General features: G+C 40.6%; 1 protein-coding gene across 5 annotated transcripts in view; it reads left to right on the top strand.

Moving 5' to 3' along the window:
* Positions 1-15,363, top strand: part of LNX2 (ligand of numb-protein X 2) — a 59,678-nt gene that overhangs the window by 32,350 nt on the left and 11,965 nt on the right. For all 5 annotated transcript variants that reach the window (XM_027469623.3, XM_038174966.2, XM_072032655.1 and 2 more), the window contains 4 exons: positions 540-1,037; positions 9,549-9,784; positions 10,614-10,813; positions 14,081-14,476. In XM_027469623.3, coding sequence (XP_027325424.1) covers positions 637-1,037; positions 9,549-9,784; positions 10,614-10,813; positions 14,081-14,476 — 1,233 coding nt within the window. In that variant the 5' untranslated portion in view covers positions 540-636. The remainder of the gene's footprint in view (positions 1-539; positions 1,038-9,548; positions 9,785-10,613; positions 10,814-14,080; positions 14,477-15,363) is intronic.

Consider the following 15,363-nt stretch of genomic DNA (forward strand, 5'->3'; position numbering starts at 1 on the left):
ATATACTCAATATATGGAAGTAACAGGGTAAGCAATCACTTCTGATACATTTAGTACAAAATACTGAGACCTTTAATGTGTAATATTTGACATTAATACACAAAATCCGAAAGGAAGAGTAGGACCAGATTGCTGAATAAAATCATAATCGCATATTAAAGAACACATTTAATTACTTGGTCATATCACCAGTGTTCCTCAGTGGAGTGGTTTTGTGCTAGACGCTGATGGCATGCATCTGGTGTGACATTGCATAACGTGATGTCCTTGCTCTCAACAAGCTGCTCCTCTTGCAGGTGAAAGCTATGCAGTGGAGCAGCTGGCACAGAGCTCTAAAATGTTTGTTGTAACACGAATCACACGGGTGTATTTTCTCATTGCTCTTTTCCACAGCAAATGTACAGAAACCAAAAATGTTCTCTTGATCTAACTGTTGTTCCTTAGTGGGTTTTGGTAAACCCCAAACAAGTCAATAGGTCTGACGAGAACTTTCGTACTTCATTTGGTATTAATGATTTTTATTTCTTTATTTGCTGCAGAAAGTGACACTTGACTGAAGAAGGGAAGCCCCCTTTTCAGAGCAAACCCATCCTATGAGGAGGAGGAGGAGGAGCACTCCGCGTTCCTAGCTGCACCATGGGGACTACAGGTGACGAGATGGCTGCGGTGGAGCAGAATGCCTCCTTGAACCCCTTGTGCTTCGAGTGCGGCCAGCAGCACTGGACGAGGGAGAACCACCTGTACAACTACCAGAACGAAGTGGATGACGACTTGGTCTGCCACATTTGCCTTCAGCCCTTGTTGCAGCCATTGGACACTCCCTGCGGACACACTTTCTGCTACAAGTGCCTAAGGAACTTCCTGCAGGAGAAGGATTTCTGCCCGCTGGATCGAAAAAGACTCCACTTTAAACTCTGCAAAAAGTCCAGCATCCTTGTTCATAAACTGTTAGACAAGCTATTTGTTCTGTGCCCCTTCTCGTCGGTATGTCAGGAAGTCATGCAGCGATGTGACCTGGCGGCACATCTCAAAAACAGGTGAGCCATGCAGATGATGGCATTGGTAGATGAATACTTACACACTTAGACTGATTCACACTTAGACTGATTCACATAAACTGGGGAGAGAGGGGGAAGAGGGGTCGTGGTGGCTTTGAAACTTACAGTAGAGCAGTTTAGGAAATGAGCAGCTCATAACAGAGCACAGGCAGAGTACTGGATCCAGTTCTGGACGTCACACTGCGAGAATGGTGGGGAACACGTAGAGAGGACAATGCAAGTCAGTGGAGATCTTGTAAAGGTGAAAGAAAATGGGGTTATTTAAGGTAAGAGAAAATAAATACAGGGAGGAGGCAAGAGGGGGAATGAGAGAAATGCAAGCCACGCCTGCAAAGAGGAAGGAAACGGTGCAATAGGAACAAAGGAAATTTAGTTCAGATTTTAGGTCAAAACAAAACAAAAACAGTCTGGCACTGGCATAGATTGCTTGGGGGGCGGTTGTGTATTTTCCACTTTCAGAAGTGTTCACAAACACATTAAACCAGCCTTTGCCAGGAATAGTTATGGCAGCACTAATTCTGCCTTGAGATAGGCAAATGGACAATGTATCTCTTGAAACTCCTGCAGGACCTGTTCTTCTGTTGTTGTTTTAAGATTTATTTTTTAGAATCTGTTCACAGGTTGACTATATGTTCTGTATTTATGCCATGCTTTTTTTCTAGGATTTTGTTTTTTAGGTGGGGGCGACTTATTCTGAACCATTAATGATTTAAAGTTCTCCTCTTTTATGCCTTCCTACTCAAAGCACTTAAATACTGAAAAGAGCACATGACAGAAAAAGGGAAATAAGCTTGTCAAATTCAGATAAAGTAATATTTCAAACTGGGTAGACAAGTGCTCTTCATTCTTCCAACAAAGGAAAGCCTCCCTTGACTGCATGAGGTACTTTGCTACATGAAGATGTTTCACCCTTCTGTGGAAGGCAATGTCACTTTTCTCATGGTCAAACATTAAACCTGTTTTGAGGGGTGCACTTAACTGCTTTTGTTTTCTCTGTAGTTTAGAGGATATTTTTATAAGCAAATAGTTTTTTTTTTAATTATTTTACTACATGAGCTGTGACATACCATTGACATCGGGCATACCATTTATGTTAAATCTAAAGCATAATGGAATTCATGAGTCAGGGCTAAAAAATATTATGCACATCTAGACCAAGTAACACATTTTTAAACCGGTAAGAGATTTAAGAAATTACAAGAGGAGAATAGTGAAAAATTATGTAGGGAAGGAAATAATGTATGCAAAGGCAATGCCTCTGCTTTCAAAGGATTCTGTTCAAGTGAATTGCATCTGATATCAGAAAATATTTCCTGTGTACAACTCAACATTATTTGTGCCTTCAATTCAGATTGCATATTGTGTTTAACTTTGAAAACCCGTGTTTATTTTGCAGAAAGAGGTTTCAGAAAAATATGTACCTGTCCCTGCAAAAAAGCTTCAAACGCAGAAGAGTAGGCATTGTGCATATCTGTTGAACATACATAGACAAAATGCACTAAAGAAAAAAAACTCAGAGAGGGAGCATTTGTCAGCAGTGATTGTAAAAACAAGCACAGTGCCTGGTGACTCTTGGCAAAAGGGGAATGTGCATGTTCTAACCCTTCTCTTCTCAGTCACCGGGCTGAGAAGAGGTCTTCTCATTTCCATTCCACATGAACTTCATCACAGGTTTTGTTGTTACCTGCTTTGTTTTATTTATTCTTTTTTAATTATTATTATTATTTTTAAATCACCCTGAGCTTCAGAAGTTGGCTGTTTCATGTGGGACATTTCGTTGCTTGGTAGGTAGCTTTGTCTGCTCTTTGGCCAACAAGCCATCTCCATGGGCTTCAAACCAGAGGCCCAGAGGGAGAAACAACAGTGGCTGCAGTGTCACACGGGAGAGGTTTTCTTTCCTGCGTCTGTCCCCAAAATGCAGGTAGTATTAGCTATGTCAGTCCAGTCCAGCCTTGTTCAAACAATTCATTCAGGTGCATCTTCACAGCACAGCGTTTTCCATCTTGCTCTAAGCCCCAGATGCTTCCAGGAGCTGAGAGGACCACGGACATGCAGGACGTGCAGCATCCCTGCAGTCTGTAGTGAGCGTGGAGTTGCCTGGGTTTTGCTGGTTGTTGTACCCACAGCAAGGACATACACCTGTGCACTGTCCATGTCAGGGAAGTACAGGTATTAATGAGCAGCCTTTCTTGTTCCTTCTCCCACCCTTTCTTTTCTTTTTCTTTTTTCTTCTTTCTTTTTTCTTTTTTCTGTTTTCTGTTTTCTTTTTTCTTTCTTCTTCTTTCTTCTTCTTTTTTTTTTCTCTTTTCTCTCTTTTCTCTTTTCCCTTTTTTCTCTTTTCTTTTTTATATTTCCCAGTTTTCATGTATTATCTTAGGTTCTTGCTCATTTCCCCTAGGCAAATCACTTCTGATCTGTACGATCACTTGGAAGGAGGTGGGGGAGACAGCCTACCTGTTTGTTAGTTTTATAACCCCAATATGAAACTGGTAAGAATCACAGAATCACAGAATTTCTAGGTTGGAAGAGACCTCAAGATCATCGAGTCCAACCTCTAACCTAACACTAACAGTCCCCACTAAACCATATCCCTAAGCTCTACATCTAAACGTCTTTTGAAGACTTCCAGGGATGGTGACTCCACCACCCCCCTGGGCAGCATTTTTATTTTATAAAAATAAGATTTTTATAAAAGCCAAAACGCGAGCAAGACCCCTGCTACATGTTTACTTCATCTTCTAGTTTCTCACTGCCATTTCCCTCACCTTTTCAGTCCATTTTCCTTTATTGGCATCTCTTTGAGTGACATTAGGGCTATTTACAGCAAGGACACATAACTTCTTTGTACACGGAAGACTATGTATGCTCACTTCAGGTATATATGAAATACTCATTTACCTAATGCACAAGATTATCATGAAATCTGCGTGAGCAGAATCGCGAGCTTTTCCTGTTTGTCAGCTGGAAAAAGCTTTCAGTCGCAGGCTGCTCATCTTGAATTCCTTCTCTTGTCTTGGGATGCGGATGTGCATTTTGAGTACATGGTGATTTTCAGTTTCCAATTAAGTTTATTTGCAAACATCTGAACACCAGTAATTATCATTGCTGCCATAAAAGATGGCATTAACTGTGTAGCTTGAATTTGATTTCGTGTGGATTAGTGAACCTAGCAAAGTCCTGGTACTGATTATTAAATGTAGGAAAGAGATATAAAATTCAGTGCTACTGTAATTTTCAGTATAGATTAATATAAACGAGTCTCAGTAAGCACTTACATAACTTGTTTGCATTTCTAAGAAATGGAACATGTTTGGTTAGTTTCGGGAGTTTAAAAACATTCACACTCAGGTTTTCCAGTGTTGTTATAATTGGCTCCCTTTGAGCATAGAAGCTGGAAGAAATGTCATAATATCCACCAGGCAACTCAGAGTGCAAGGTTACTGCAAGCTACTCTTGAAATAAGAGGCAAGAGACACAAATGTGATTGCTTCATGGTCACTAATTGTATTTCATGGTACCTTGTTGCTCAAAGAAAATATTAATGATTTATCGATCCTTCAGTTTAGTCAGGTTCATTTGGGAAACGTGGCTTTCAAAGTTGAACACCGTGAATATAATCTGCCTTAAAGGAAAAAATGCATGATGATGTTGGGTTGTACTGTTTTTCTCTGTCAGTTGAAATAGAAAACTTGGTAATGTTTAGTAAAGTAGGTGCCAATTCCACTTCTAAATATCAAAGGCAATTTATCAGAACAAAATCCGGGAAGATTAGTAGGGCTTTTTCTGTGTGATTTTGATTCAGTTAATTCTTACAGATGATTCAGACCTGAACAAATTCCATTGTACAAAACCATATTCCTAAATTTGTACGACTTTTTAATAAGAGGCTTAAGTATCATGTTTATGTATTCCTTTTGAGTCAGACTTCAATTTTCTCCTATGTTCTATTCTGGTAGTTTAAGTTGTTATTTTGGATAGGGACATTTTTCCAAATGTTTTGATGTTGAGGTTAACGTTCAAGCCAACTTTGTGAAAGGCTAGATTTGAACTTTAAAAAAGATTGTATTTTCTGAAAATGGAAGAATTTTTTGAACTACTCACTGTGTATCAATTAGCATGCTTAATATACAGGTTTAGATTTATAAGACCTACGGCCAAATTAGCTGTATAAATGCAAATACTTATTCAAAAGCTAGGAAATCTCTCTTATTTTGGTGTTTATTATAGTGCTTCTAGGTTATTTTCCTTTCTCCCATTCTCATGCCAGCTACAAGCACTGTCCCTACGCTTCTGCCTTTAACACCAAGAGAGTTGAAGAGGATCTGCAGAATTTAACCCTCTTTTGGGCTGTCCTTTCTTATACATAAGTATGCAACAAATTCAGGGCTTCTCCATATTGCCAAGGACTTTTTCCATTGCTGGAAAAGAGAAGGATCTGTCTGGGGCTGGTTTCTGCTCTAAAGCCCTCTGGCACCTTGTAGGCTCCTCAAATCATTAGATGTGAGAAACAAATAAGCAACAGAAGCCCTCTTCCTTGTGTGTATGGGTTTTTGTTTTGTTTTGGTTTGTTTTTTTTTTGTTTTTTTCCCCAAATCCTCTTGGTTCCCAAATCTAGTTAACTCCTAGTGCTTCTTTATTTTTTTCTTCTTTTATTTTCCTCCCTTGGCAAAAGAAACAACAAACCCCAAACACTTTGCTTTCCAAAGAGGCAACATGTTTTACTCTGAATTGCAGCTGTAAATCTTGCCAAAATTACTGTTTAAGGTCACTTTGTGGGCATAGTTTTTTTGAGCGATAGCACAGGCATTTCAGCTGCTTCTCTGCAATCTTTGCTTAAATTCAGCTCGTACTTGGAAAACAATTTAGTGCAACTAGTTTGAGGCTGTTCGGTGTGTTTGCTTTTATCAAACCTCTAGACTGGGCAGAAAGTGATGGCGCAAGTTACAATGAAATCTTTCTTTTCAGTAGGCAGTGAGCAAATGTGTTTTTCAAGCCCCTACTGTTATTCCACGGAATACACTATAAACTACATCTTAATTTCGTATGAAAGCTCTTTTTATCTGCAGAGAGGGATTGCTGCTGGTGTTCCAAGAAGTCAGCTTTTAAATGAGAAACCATCGGGCTTGGCTGCTTTAAAATACATGTATAAATAAATAACAATCTGGTATGGATTAAGTGAGGTTGAGGATAAAAATTACACCTACACGCAGAAGCTCATTTTACATCCCAAGAACAGCTACCCTTAAAGTTTCCTGATAAATTACATCACTTGGGTCCTTTTGCTGGTTGTTTCAGCATTGTAACTCTCAGGCACCTGCATTCATGAAAGAAATAACTTCTGCATGTTTCAGAAAAACGTGCCTTCTTTTCTTCTCACTTGTGGCCAAGTTATTCTGGCTTTGTAGGTAGATATGAAATGCCATTCCTGGGAGAGACATTTCAGTCTCAAGTCCTTCTTTATGCCATTTGTTGTAAGAGAATGGATTCCTGTGCTTATAAAAAGAATCTTTGATGCTAGCTTTGATTCCAAGATGTCCATCTGTGTACAGAACTTGTTACAGGATTTTGTCAAAAATGCTCTTTATCCCGAGCATTTGGTAAAAACAGTGTTAGTGAAGTTGTGCACCTTTAGAGATTTATTGGCACTTGCTATCTGTTACAGCTGCTGTATGGTTTCACCGTTTGTGAGTAATACCTTCCTACTGCCAATAAATACATTTTTATGTTGCAAGAGGAAATGAAAAATCTTATAAATGTGCTTGAATACCAACACCACCTTTTGCTGCTCAGCAGGTGGAATATCATGTTTAAAGAGCTGGGAACTGGCATCCCGTGAGTTGATGTCTCCACCAGACAGCTCCTTTCCTGGCCGTGCAGCCCCACTCTACCAGGCTGAAAGTCTTAGCCTCTTAGTTACTGATTCATTAGGGGCAGAAGAGAGGAATCTGTTACCAGAATTAATTATTTTTTTATTTTATTTTTTATTTTTGTCTTGTCAAGCGTTGCATTAAAGGGAACCCGTTGAGCTATGTAGGTGCACTCAGGAGGTTGTTTACATTTCTTGCTGTTAGCCTTTGAAATGATAATGAAATAGCACTGGCAAAAATAAACCTCAAACCTATTTATATTTCGCGTGATGGCTTTAATCAGCTGCCAAACAATGATGGGGCAATGTGCTCTGTGAACGAGGGTGGGGGAGAACCTGTCTGTGGACTGGAAAGCTTTGACAGAAACAGGACGCTGCCAAGGGTGGGTTTTGTTCTGTCCTGTTTTGGTACAGCTTAAAAAAACAACAAACAAACAAATAGACAAACAAAACAGGCTTGTAAGGTGAGCTTTGCCACCTACACCTGCTCCTCCGTGATCCACAGGCCTTGTTTTGGAAGAAGATGCATAAAGAAGTGTCTGATCCACAGAAATAAGCCAGCAAGGCTGGGCTCCAGCCTCCAGGCTCCGTGGGATTGAAGCGTTGTCATCTGACAGCATCAATTTTGAGCAATTCATTCACTTCTTAGCCTAAAATCACCACACCTGAAGCAGGGCAGTTCAGGGACACCAAAGACATGTAACGCAGGGTGGCTTTGGCCTAACCTTGTCAGAGCTCCCAGTAAACAAGGTGTTTCCTCCTCAAAAGCCTTTCCCCTTCCCATGTTGCTCAAAAAGTGAGTTGTATTGAAGTTTTTTCTTTATTATTTCTTTTTTTTTTTTCTTTTTCCTGTTGCCAGTGCTAAGATTTTGGAGGAGTGTGAGGCTAACCCATCAAGTTAAAGTACTGTAGAAGTCAAGCATTTGCTTTGAGGGGTTGCATCTTTACTTTTTTTTGGCCTTTTGGGACTCCTGATTTGAGGTTTGTGTTGCAAAATGGTCAACAATAAAAAATTCTTGCTGAGTTTCACCTGCAACTTCATGCCTCACCAGATTAAATTGAGACCAGCCTGATTTTTTATTTTTTTTTCAACCCTTTTTGGCCGATCAGTCTCTCTTTGCCAGATTTTACATAGTAATAATTGCCTGAAGCAAGCCCAAGAAGCAGATTTGCGTTCCTTCATTAAAATCAGATAAACCTTTTCACAAAGCAACACCTTCCAAGTAATTTTCATCTTTCCTGCCTGCACTTTCTGAAGTTTAAAGATGACTAGCAGGTGTAAAACACGTCGTCTTGGGGAAAGCTCCAAGATGTGATTTCTGAAATGTGTCATTTCATAATGTGAATTGCCTCTAATTTATGTCGTCAGGCACATTTCACAGCACATTTTGGTTATTTCGTTCTTCAAAACTTACATATCATGATTATTATTATATATATATATATATATGTCAGTCTCACTTTATGTATGTATAACTGCTAAGGGGGTCACAAAATCTGTACAGGTGTTTTTATTGAAATTCTTTAGAGCTGAGTAATTTTGTTAGCATTTCTTCAAAATCCCTCATGTCAAAACAGTCAAACCATGTAATTATCAAATCCCCCTCGTGGAATATCAGCATGTTGTGATTCTCAAAGCATTCCAGTTTAACAAGTTAGGGCATCATTAGACTTTTGGCGCCTTTTACTCTGTTAACACATTTCTTCTCCTGTTGCAAACAAAAAATTTCTTTGAGTGTAACAATCTGTCAAGATGCTAGACAAGGAGTTCTTTCAAGAACGTGGCTCCTTTTTTTTTTTTTTCTTGGCACTGCTACAGTATGATCATCCTTATGTGGTCAGCAGCTCCAATAGCAGAAGCTATAAGGAGGACGGCAAATACTGCAGGGCATGAAACAGCCTTAAGAATAATATGAACTGATGGAAATCAGTTTACAATGGGAAGAAGAAAATCCTGATGGTGGATTGTTATTTGGGGGGTAAGCAAAAAAATTGGACCTTCCATGTGAAGTCAGGAAGAAAAAAAGGGAAGATGGAGAATGAAAGGCTCTCTGCAGATTCAAGAGATCATGAGCAGAGCTGCTAATTACTTCAAACTTTTCGTGCAAATGTCAGGTGTAATATTTTTCAGTATTTTAATACCTACATTGCAGTGTAGGTAAACTTGTCATCTCTCTCTTTCCTTCCCCAGGTGATTCCAGGAAAATGCAGTGTTTCTTTCTTGGCTTACTAAGGTCAAGGGTGATGACTTCAGGGGGTGCTCAGATCTGTTTTGGAGCAGGGCTCCTCTTCTGTGGAATTTTGTCCTGATCCTGTTCAGTCTTTTCAGAAAGATCTTCCAGAGACTGAAATACACATAGCAAACAAGTCCAAACTCAGAATGCATCACAGCACATTGAGTTCATGGCCAGAAAACGACATAGTGGAAATTTTGTGAAGAAGGCAGTCTATAGTTTTGGAGTGCTGTCTGCTGACATGCATTTTGGCTGTAAAATCCAGTGTGTTTAACATCTTTTATGATTCCTTTAAAGCTATGTCTTTGCAGAAGGCTGATTTTGCTGACTGTAGAACTGGGGTGTTTCGTGCTGCAGACCTGACGTGTGGTGTAAATGTTTTCTTCACAGGTGCCCCGGGGCTTCCCATCGAAGGGTGGCTCTGGAGAGACGGAAAGCGAGCAAGCTGCAAGCAGAAGCCGAGGGCGAGACGGGTCCCGGTGGGACGGAGCAGCCCAGCAGCGTGTCTCCGGACGCGGATCAGGGAGTGGTGCCGGCCGAGCAGAACTTCACACCCGCCCTCTCCACCTGGGCAGACGAGCCCAGCATCGACAATCCTCCTTTTGAAGAGAACACAGGAACAGACAGTATGTCATCAGCTATCTTCTCAGCCCTGTCACGGGTTGATTTTACCAGATGTAGAAGCGGTTACGGTGTCAGAGCTTGTCTCTTTGCAGGCTGTGAATGCACATCTTCATCTTCTGCTCTTTCTCTTGCAATTTCTGGAGAAGTGCTAGTGGGTTTCTATTATTGGCAAGTATGCAGCTGGGCTAAGAGCAGGCTTCCTGCACATGGAGTACTGTCCTGCTTGGATGAAAAGGCAGCTGAGTAGCTCCTGCACCCACCTGCATTGAACTAGCAGTAATGCCTCTAGCATCTGGGATTTTAGAGAGGAAGCACTGGGCCTGACTGCAGAAGAAGGTGGTCTTTTCCCCTTCCTTTCCTTGTGTATTTGCTGTCCCTTAGCATCCCATTTTTTCCTCTGTAGTTGTCTCCATGTTTGCTTCATACTCAGGCTCCTCCTTGGCACCTGTTAACACTTAATTCAGGTGTAAGAGTGGCCAACAAAGAAGCACGGTGAAGACATGCTCTGTGGGGTGCACCCCACAAGTGATCAAGTTGGAAAGGAAGTATCTGAAATTTATGATATAGGACAGGACCCAAAGGGTTCAGAATATCCTTTTCAAAAACAACCCCATTTCACAAAGCATGGGTGCTACTAAGATGCTGTAGATTACTTCAGATGACATAGGTGTCCCAACAAGTAGTGGAATAATCCAGTCACACTTATTTAGTTTGTTATTAAACCATTGTTGTGTGTCGTGCCTATCTTGTCCTCTGGTGATTTGCTTTGTTGAAAGTGAATGCGGTATAAAAGACATTAATCTTCCTTTTCTTTTTTTTTTTAATTGACAGCAAACCAACAGCCACCTACCTTGCCTGAAGGAGAGATCACTACTATTGAAATTCATCGGTCCAATCCTTATATTGAATTAGGAATTAGCATAGTGGGTGGCAATGAAACGCCTTTGATCAACATTGTTATTCAAGAGGTTTATCGGGATGGGATCATTGCCAGAGATGGAAGACTTCTTGCTGGAGACCAAATACTTCAAGTATGGAATCTCATTGCATATTCTGTCTGCTTGCTTTCCATTCAGTTGTTGCAGAGCTGTCTGTTAAATGAGATGGGAGATTTTCCTTGGCAGACTTATGTTGTGTAAATGTTAGCTTTGCAATTATCAGTTGGAAGGCCAATTAATATTCAGAGCAGAGCCTGTTGTTCTAGCACATTTGGCTGTGATGCGTGGTGGGGTTCATGGGATCAGCCCCCTGGAATCAGTTTTCCTCCTTCGCATCTCTTATCAATTTTTAAAACATGAGCATATTTTTTCTGTTTTTTGTGGGCCTCGTTCTTTATTTCAGTTTTACACATGCTTTCCAAGGAAAGCAGAGGGTACTTCTGGGTAACAAGTTGGCATGATTTGTCCCATGTGAAAAGCAATTTGTGGATTGTAAGACTGCCTTTATCTTAATTGTTATTTTAATCTGTCTTCGGTGTTACCTTCCAAAAGCCTCTGCAGCTCATCTGCATCTTTCAGTATTTATAAAAGAGAGAGTCAGTGATGTTCCTCACTGGCATGATTTGAAGCAAAGCGCTCCAAATATTTTTCTGAAAAATTAAACTATTAGAATTTATTTTGGTTATGATAACATGTGTATTTTATTGTTGTTTTAAATTCCTAGCCATAGGCAATGTAAAAAGATCTAATGCTATTGATTTTATGTTGGGAACAGGGTTAAGTACAGTACTCTGAAGAACAGCAGTAATTGAATTCTGCATAAACAAGATAGTCCTCCACCTTTCTTCTGTTGTTGAATCATTTCACCTGAAACAGATCTGTTACTATCATTTCAAAATGACTTCACTAAAAATGCTTGCTTTTGATCTGATAGCCTAAGATCAGTCCAAAAGTAGCATCGGCCTTTTTCATTTCAATTTTTTTGAAACCCAGGAGAGGGAAGTAGCTTAAGTATTGTAGTTACACTTAGAATAAAATTAGTTTGCACTTCAGAAAATAGTCTCTTTTGAGAAATGTGCCTTTTTCCTCTCTTTGAGTGTTAGGAGAGTAGCTGGCCAAGAGAGTAACCCAAGGGGCTTCCAAAATGTTGCCTTTTTAACGAGCAGTTGCAGACACTGATTGAATGCTGCCTAATTTATTCCCATACTCAAGGGCTCTCGTTGGTTGCAGAATAGGGACCTTGTCACTGAAGCTTTGGAAATTCTTGCCATTTGGGCAGGTGTCAATTATAGTTTCCAAAGCCATAAGTGGCGATAAATTGACTATAAATAGGATTTATAAGCTGCAGTGTGTTCTCCCTATCCATGTGCTGACACTGAGGCTGTCAGATGCTAGGAAGTGCTTGTCGGAGTCCTTTTGTCGCCGTGAGGATGAGGTGCGGGAGGTAAAAGTGAAACTTTCTGAAAGATAGGATATTTCTATTGCTTCAGATTTGCCTGTGCAGCTGCTGAGCTTTTGTATTCAAATTACCAGGCTTGGTCTGTGCAGGTGTAATTAGGCATAGGGTTAGACACAGCTCAGTACAAGCTTCAGTCAGTTATTTCTGAAAACGTCTTCAAAGACTTTTTATGAGCAGTAATAGACTGAAAGGAAGCCAGGAAGGACTACGGGGTGAAACTGGGTGTTTTCTTGCCCAGTCAAAAAAAGATTTGACATCTAAGATCCCCTTTTAAGATGGAGGGGAGCAACATTTAGTAACTGCTACATGCAAGTGCATGTTGTGTATGACATGCAGGTAGGTACCTAAAAGTGCTCTAAATTGTCCCTTTTTTATGCTGGACTGTGACAGCAATTTATGTAAAATATGTTCTAATGAGAATCTGTTTTCACAAGGAATGCTAAGGCTGTTTTATTCTGGAGCTGTGAACTGCCTTGTAGAAAGAAGAATTAAATTTTATTGCATATCTTCTTGTATGCCCTTTGCAGGCTTCCATATTTTATGTATTTACTTTAGCTAGCGACAGCTAAAAATAAAACTAAATTTAATTTAAGGGCTCTGACAGATGAGCCCTGGTGGATTTCGCTGGTGGCAGCTTTACATGTTATTTCTTCAAGCTGTGCCTCCCCTCCCTCTGCTCAAGGTTACATCTGGTCTGGGGGCAGCAGCTGCATTGCCCAAAGTCCCTCAACTCAGATGTGTGATGTAAACATGATGGTTATTGCACATTGATTTTTGGATCCTTCTCTTCCTAGTTTTTGTTGGTAGTTTGTTGTTTTATTTCTTGGTTTGTACAGATAGTAATTTTTGGATCAGTACTTGGAATTATTTTTTTATGATTTTTTTTAATTTTGGTATAGATATTTGGCATCAATTTTTGTAAGTAGGATACCTTTCTTTTTTTTTTGGTATTTTTTTCTACTTAAATCATGTGGGCAGGGGCTCTTCCATCAGGACACGATAATATGTGCCAAGGATGATGTTTCAGTGTTAACTCCAAACCCCTTCTTACACCTCAGAACAAGGCAAATAATGCTTTGGGGCTAGTTTTTGTCGTGGTCCTGTTTTCTGCTAACTCTCATTGCACTCATTTTTTACCTTAACTTTACAATGGAAGAGATGACTGAAGATAACTGATCTTTGCATCAGTGGGCCACATCACAAACAGAATTCTTGTGGATAGGGAGGGAGAGCTTAGTTTGGTTTTCATTTACAACTGAATTTAGAATGGTACAGGTTGGAAGTCTGAAGTTCTGACCTCTGCTGAAGTCAATGGAAAAGCTCCTAAGTTCATCCTAAGGCTTCAGAATCATAACAACTGCCTTGTTTTCTGTCTTAATGAACAAATTTAAGTATTCTGGTTTTCATTTTTTAATATATTTTTTTTACATTGTGGAAGTACTGAATACTGTTAGATGTAAGCTTTCCTTGGAGATTTGGGTGAGTTCTTTTTATAGCTATTATTTTTATAGATTTAAGTGTTAACGAGCTTGATGCTGAAAGCACACGTGAAGTTCTTGTTCTGGAGAACAAACTAGGTAAAGATCTAAGGAATACAGGAGACCAGGAGAACAAAAACCACGGAGTATGAGGATGGGGAGCATTCACCATTAGAGAGATGTTGTTACTTTTGTGGGAAATAGGGTTGTAGACTGAGCAGCCAAAGTGGGTTTGCAGAAAAGGATGGAAGGAAGAGAGCAGAAGCCCAGTACAAGCAGATAAGTAGGTTGCTCCTGGTAGGTTTCCTTGGATTTTGCAGAGACCTCTGAATTTAGTTTGAAGAGGACTTTATGTCCATAACGAGGAACAATTAAACACATGAGAACAATATTCTGATCTTTTTTTTCTTTTTTTTTTTTCAGGTGAATAGCTTTGACATCAGCAACGTGTCCCACAACCACGCTCGAGCTGTGCTGTCGCAGCCTTGCACGGTGCTGCATCTCACCGTGCTGAGAGAGAGGCGCTTCGGGAGCCGCACGCACGGCCACGCTGAGACCACCACCACCACCACCACCACCTCCTCCTCCTCCTCGAGGGAGGACAGCTTCCAAGTCACACTGCACAAACGCGACTCCAGCGAGCAGCTTGGCATTAAACTCGTACGCAGGACAGATGAGCCGGGAGTCTTCATTCTCGACCTCTTGGAAGGGGGATTGGCTGCTCAGGATGGCAGGCTCTGCAGCAACGACCGAGTGCTTGCCATCAACGGGCACGACTTGAAGCACGGGACACCAGAGCTTGCTGCTCAGGTTATACAGGTAAATTGCATTCCCTTCCTGAAGCCATGGCTCAGCTCTTTGTGCGAAGCCTGGGGTCGAGTCTGTCCCAGACAGAGCAGCTTGAGTGTGATACCTAAAAGCCTGCAGCAATGCAGTTTGCTGTGATACGTGTGCTGGAAATAATGCTGCAAAACAGGGTCTGCTTGGCACCTTGCACATGAAGATCATCTCATTAGAAGTGAAAACTGCCTTAATCTTCCCTAGCATGCAGCCTGAACATTAGAAGGGTGCTTATGTGAGTATCATGTAGCCTACTGCTTAGACAAAAAAAAAAAAAAAGGAAAAAAAAGACTATTATTATATTTGTGTGTGCAGGTTTGATTTTTACACTTAGTGAGACCTATAAAAGTGGGCATTGTTTTATATTGATTTACCTGTGCATTGAATTTGGGGGTTGGAATAGGAAAGTGGTTTGCCAAGCTTCATAGGAGGGGTGGCAGCTAGGAACACAATCGGTCTTCCATTAGTCTTATACAGTAAAATTCATTTCCTGAGTGTTCGGAAAGGGCTATTCCAAATGGCTGGCTCAGCTCTGATCACAAATACTACCCAAAGCATTACACAATCAAGCACGTGTCCCCTTCCTATTCCTGCAGGAAAACCTCAATGCCACACCTGTCTCCTAGTCTATAAGGAAACAGCTGCAGCACGTTGCTGCTTCCCGCTGATGGGATGTTGGGAAAAAATGCTCTGTTTTTGGTAAAGTTGGAATAGACCGGTAGCAGGTTCTTGCAGTCTAGTGTAGTTGCCTTTGGTTAACCCCAAGTTCCAGCACCAAACAGAGAACCACAATTCAGATGAATCATAAATACATGTTTCAGGTATCATATTAAGAGCTTCCATTGCAGTTAAAGGCAAGTAACAAT

This window comes from Anas platyrhynchos, chromosome 1 (assembly GCF_047663525.1).
Source record: "Anas platyrhynchos isolate ZD024472 breed Pekin duck chromosome 1, IASCAAS_PekinDuck_T2T, whole genome shotgun sequence".
NCBI lineage: Eukaryota > Metazoa > Chordata > Aves > Anseriformes > Anatidae > Anas > Anas platyrhynchos.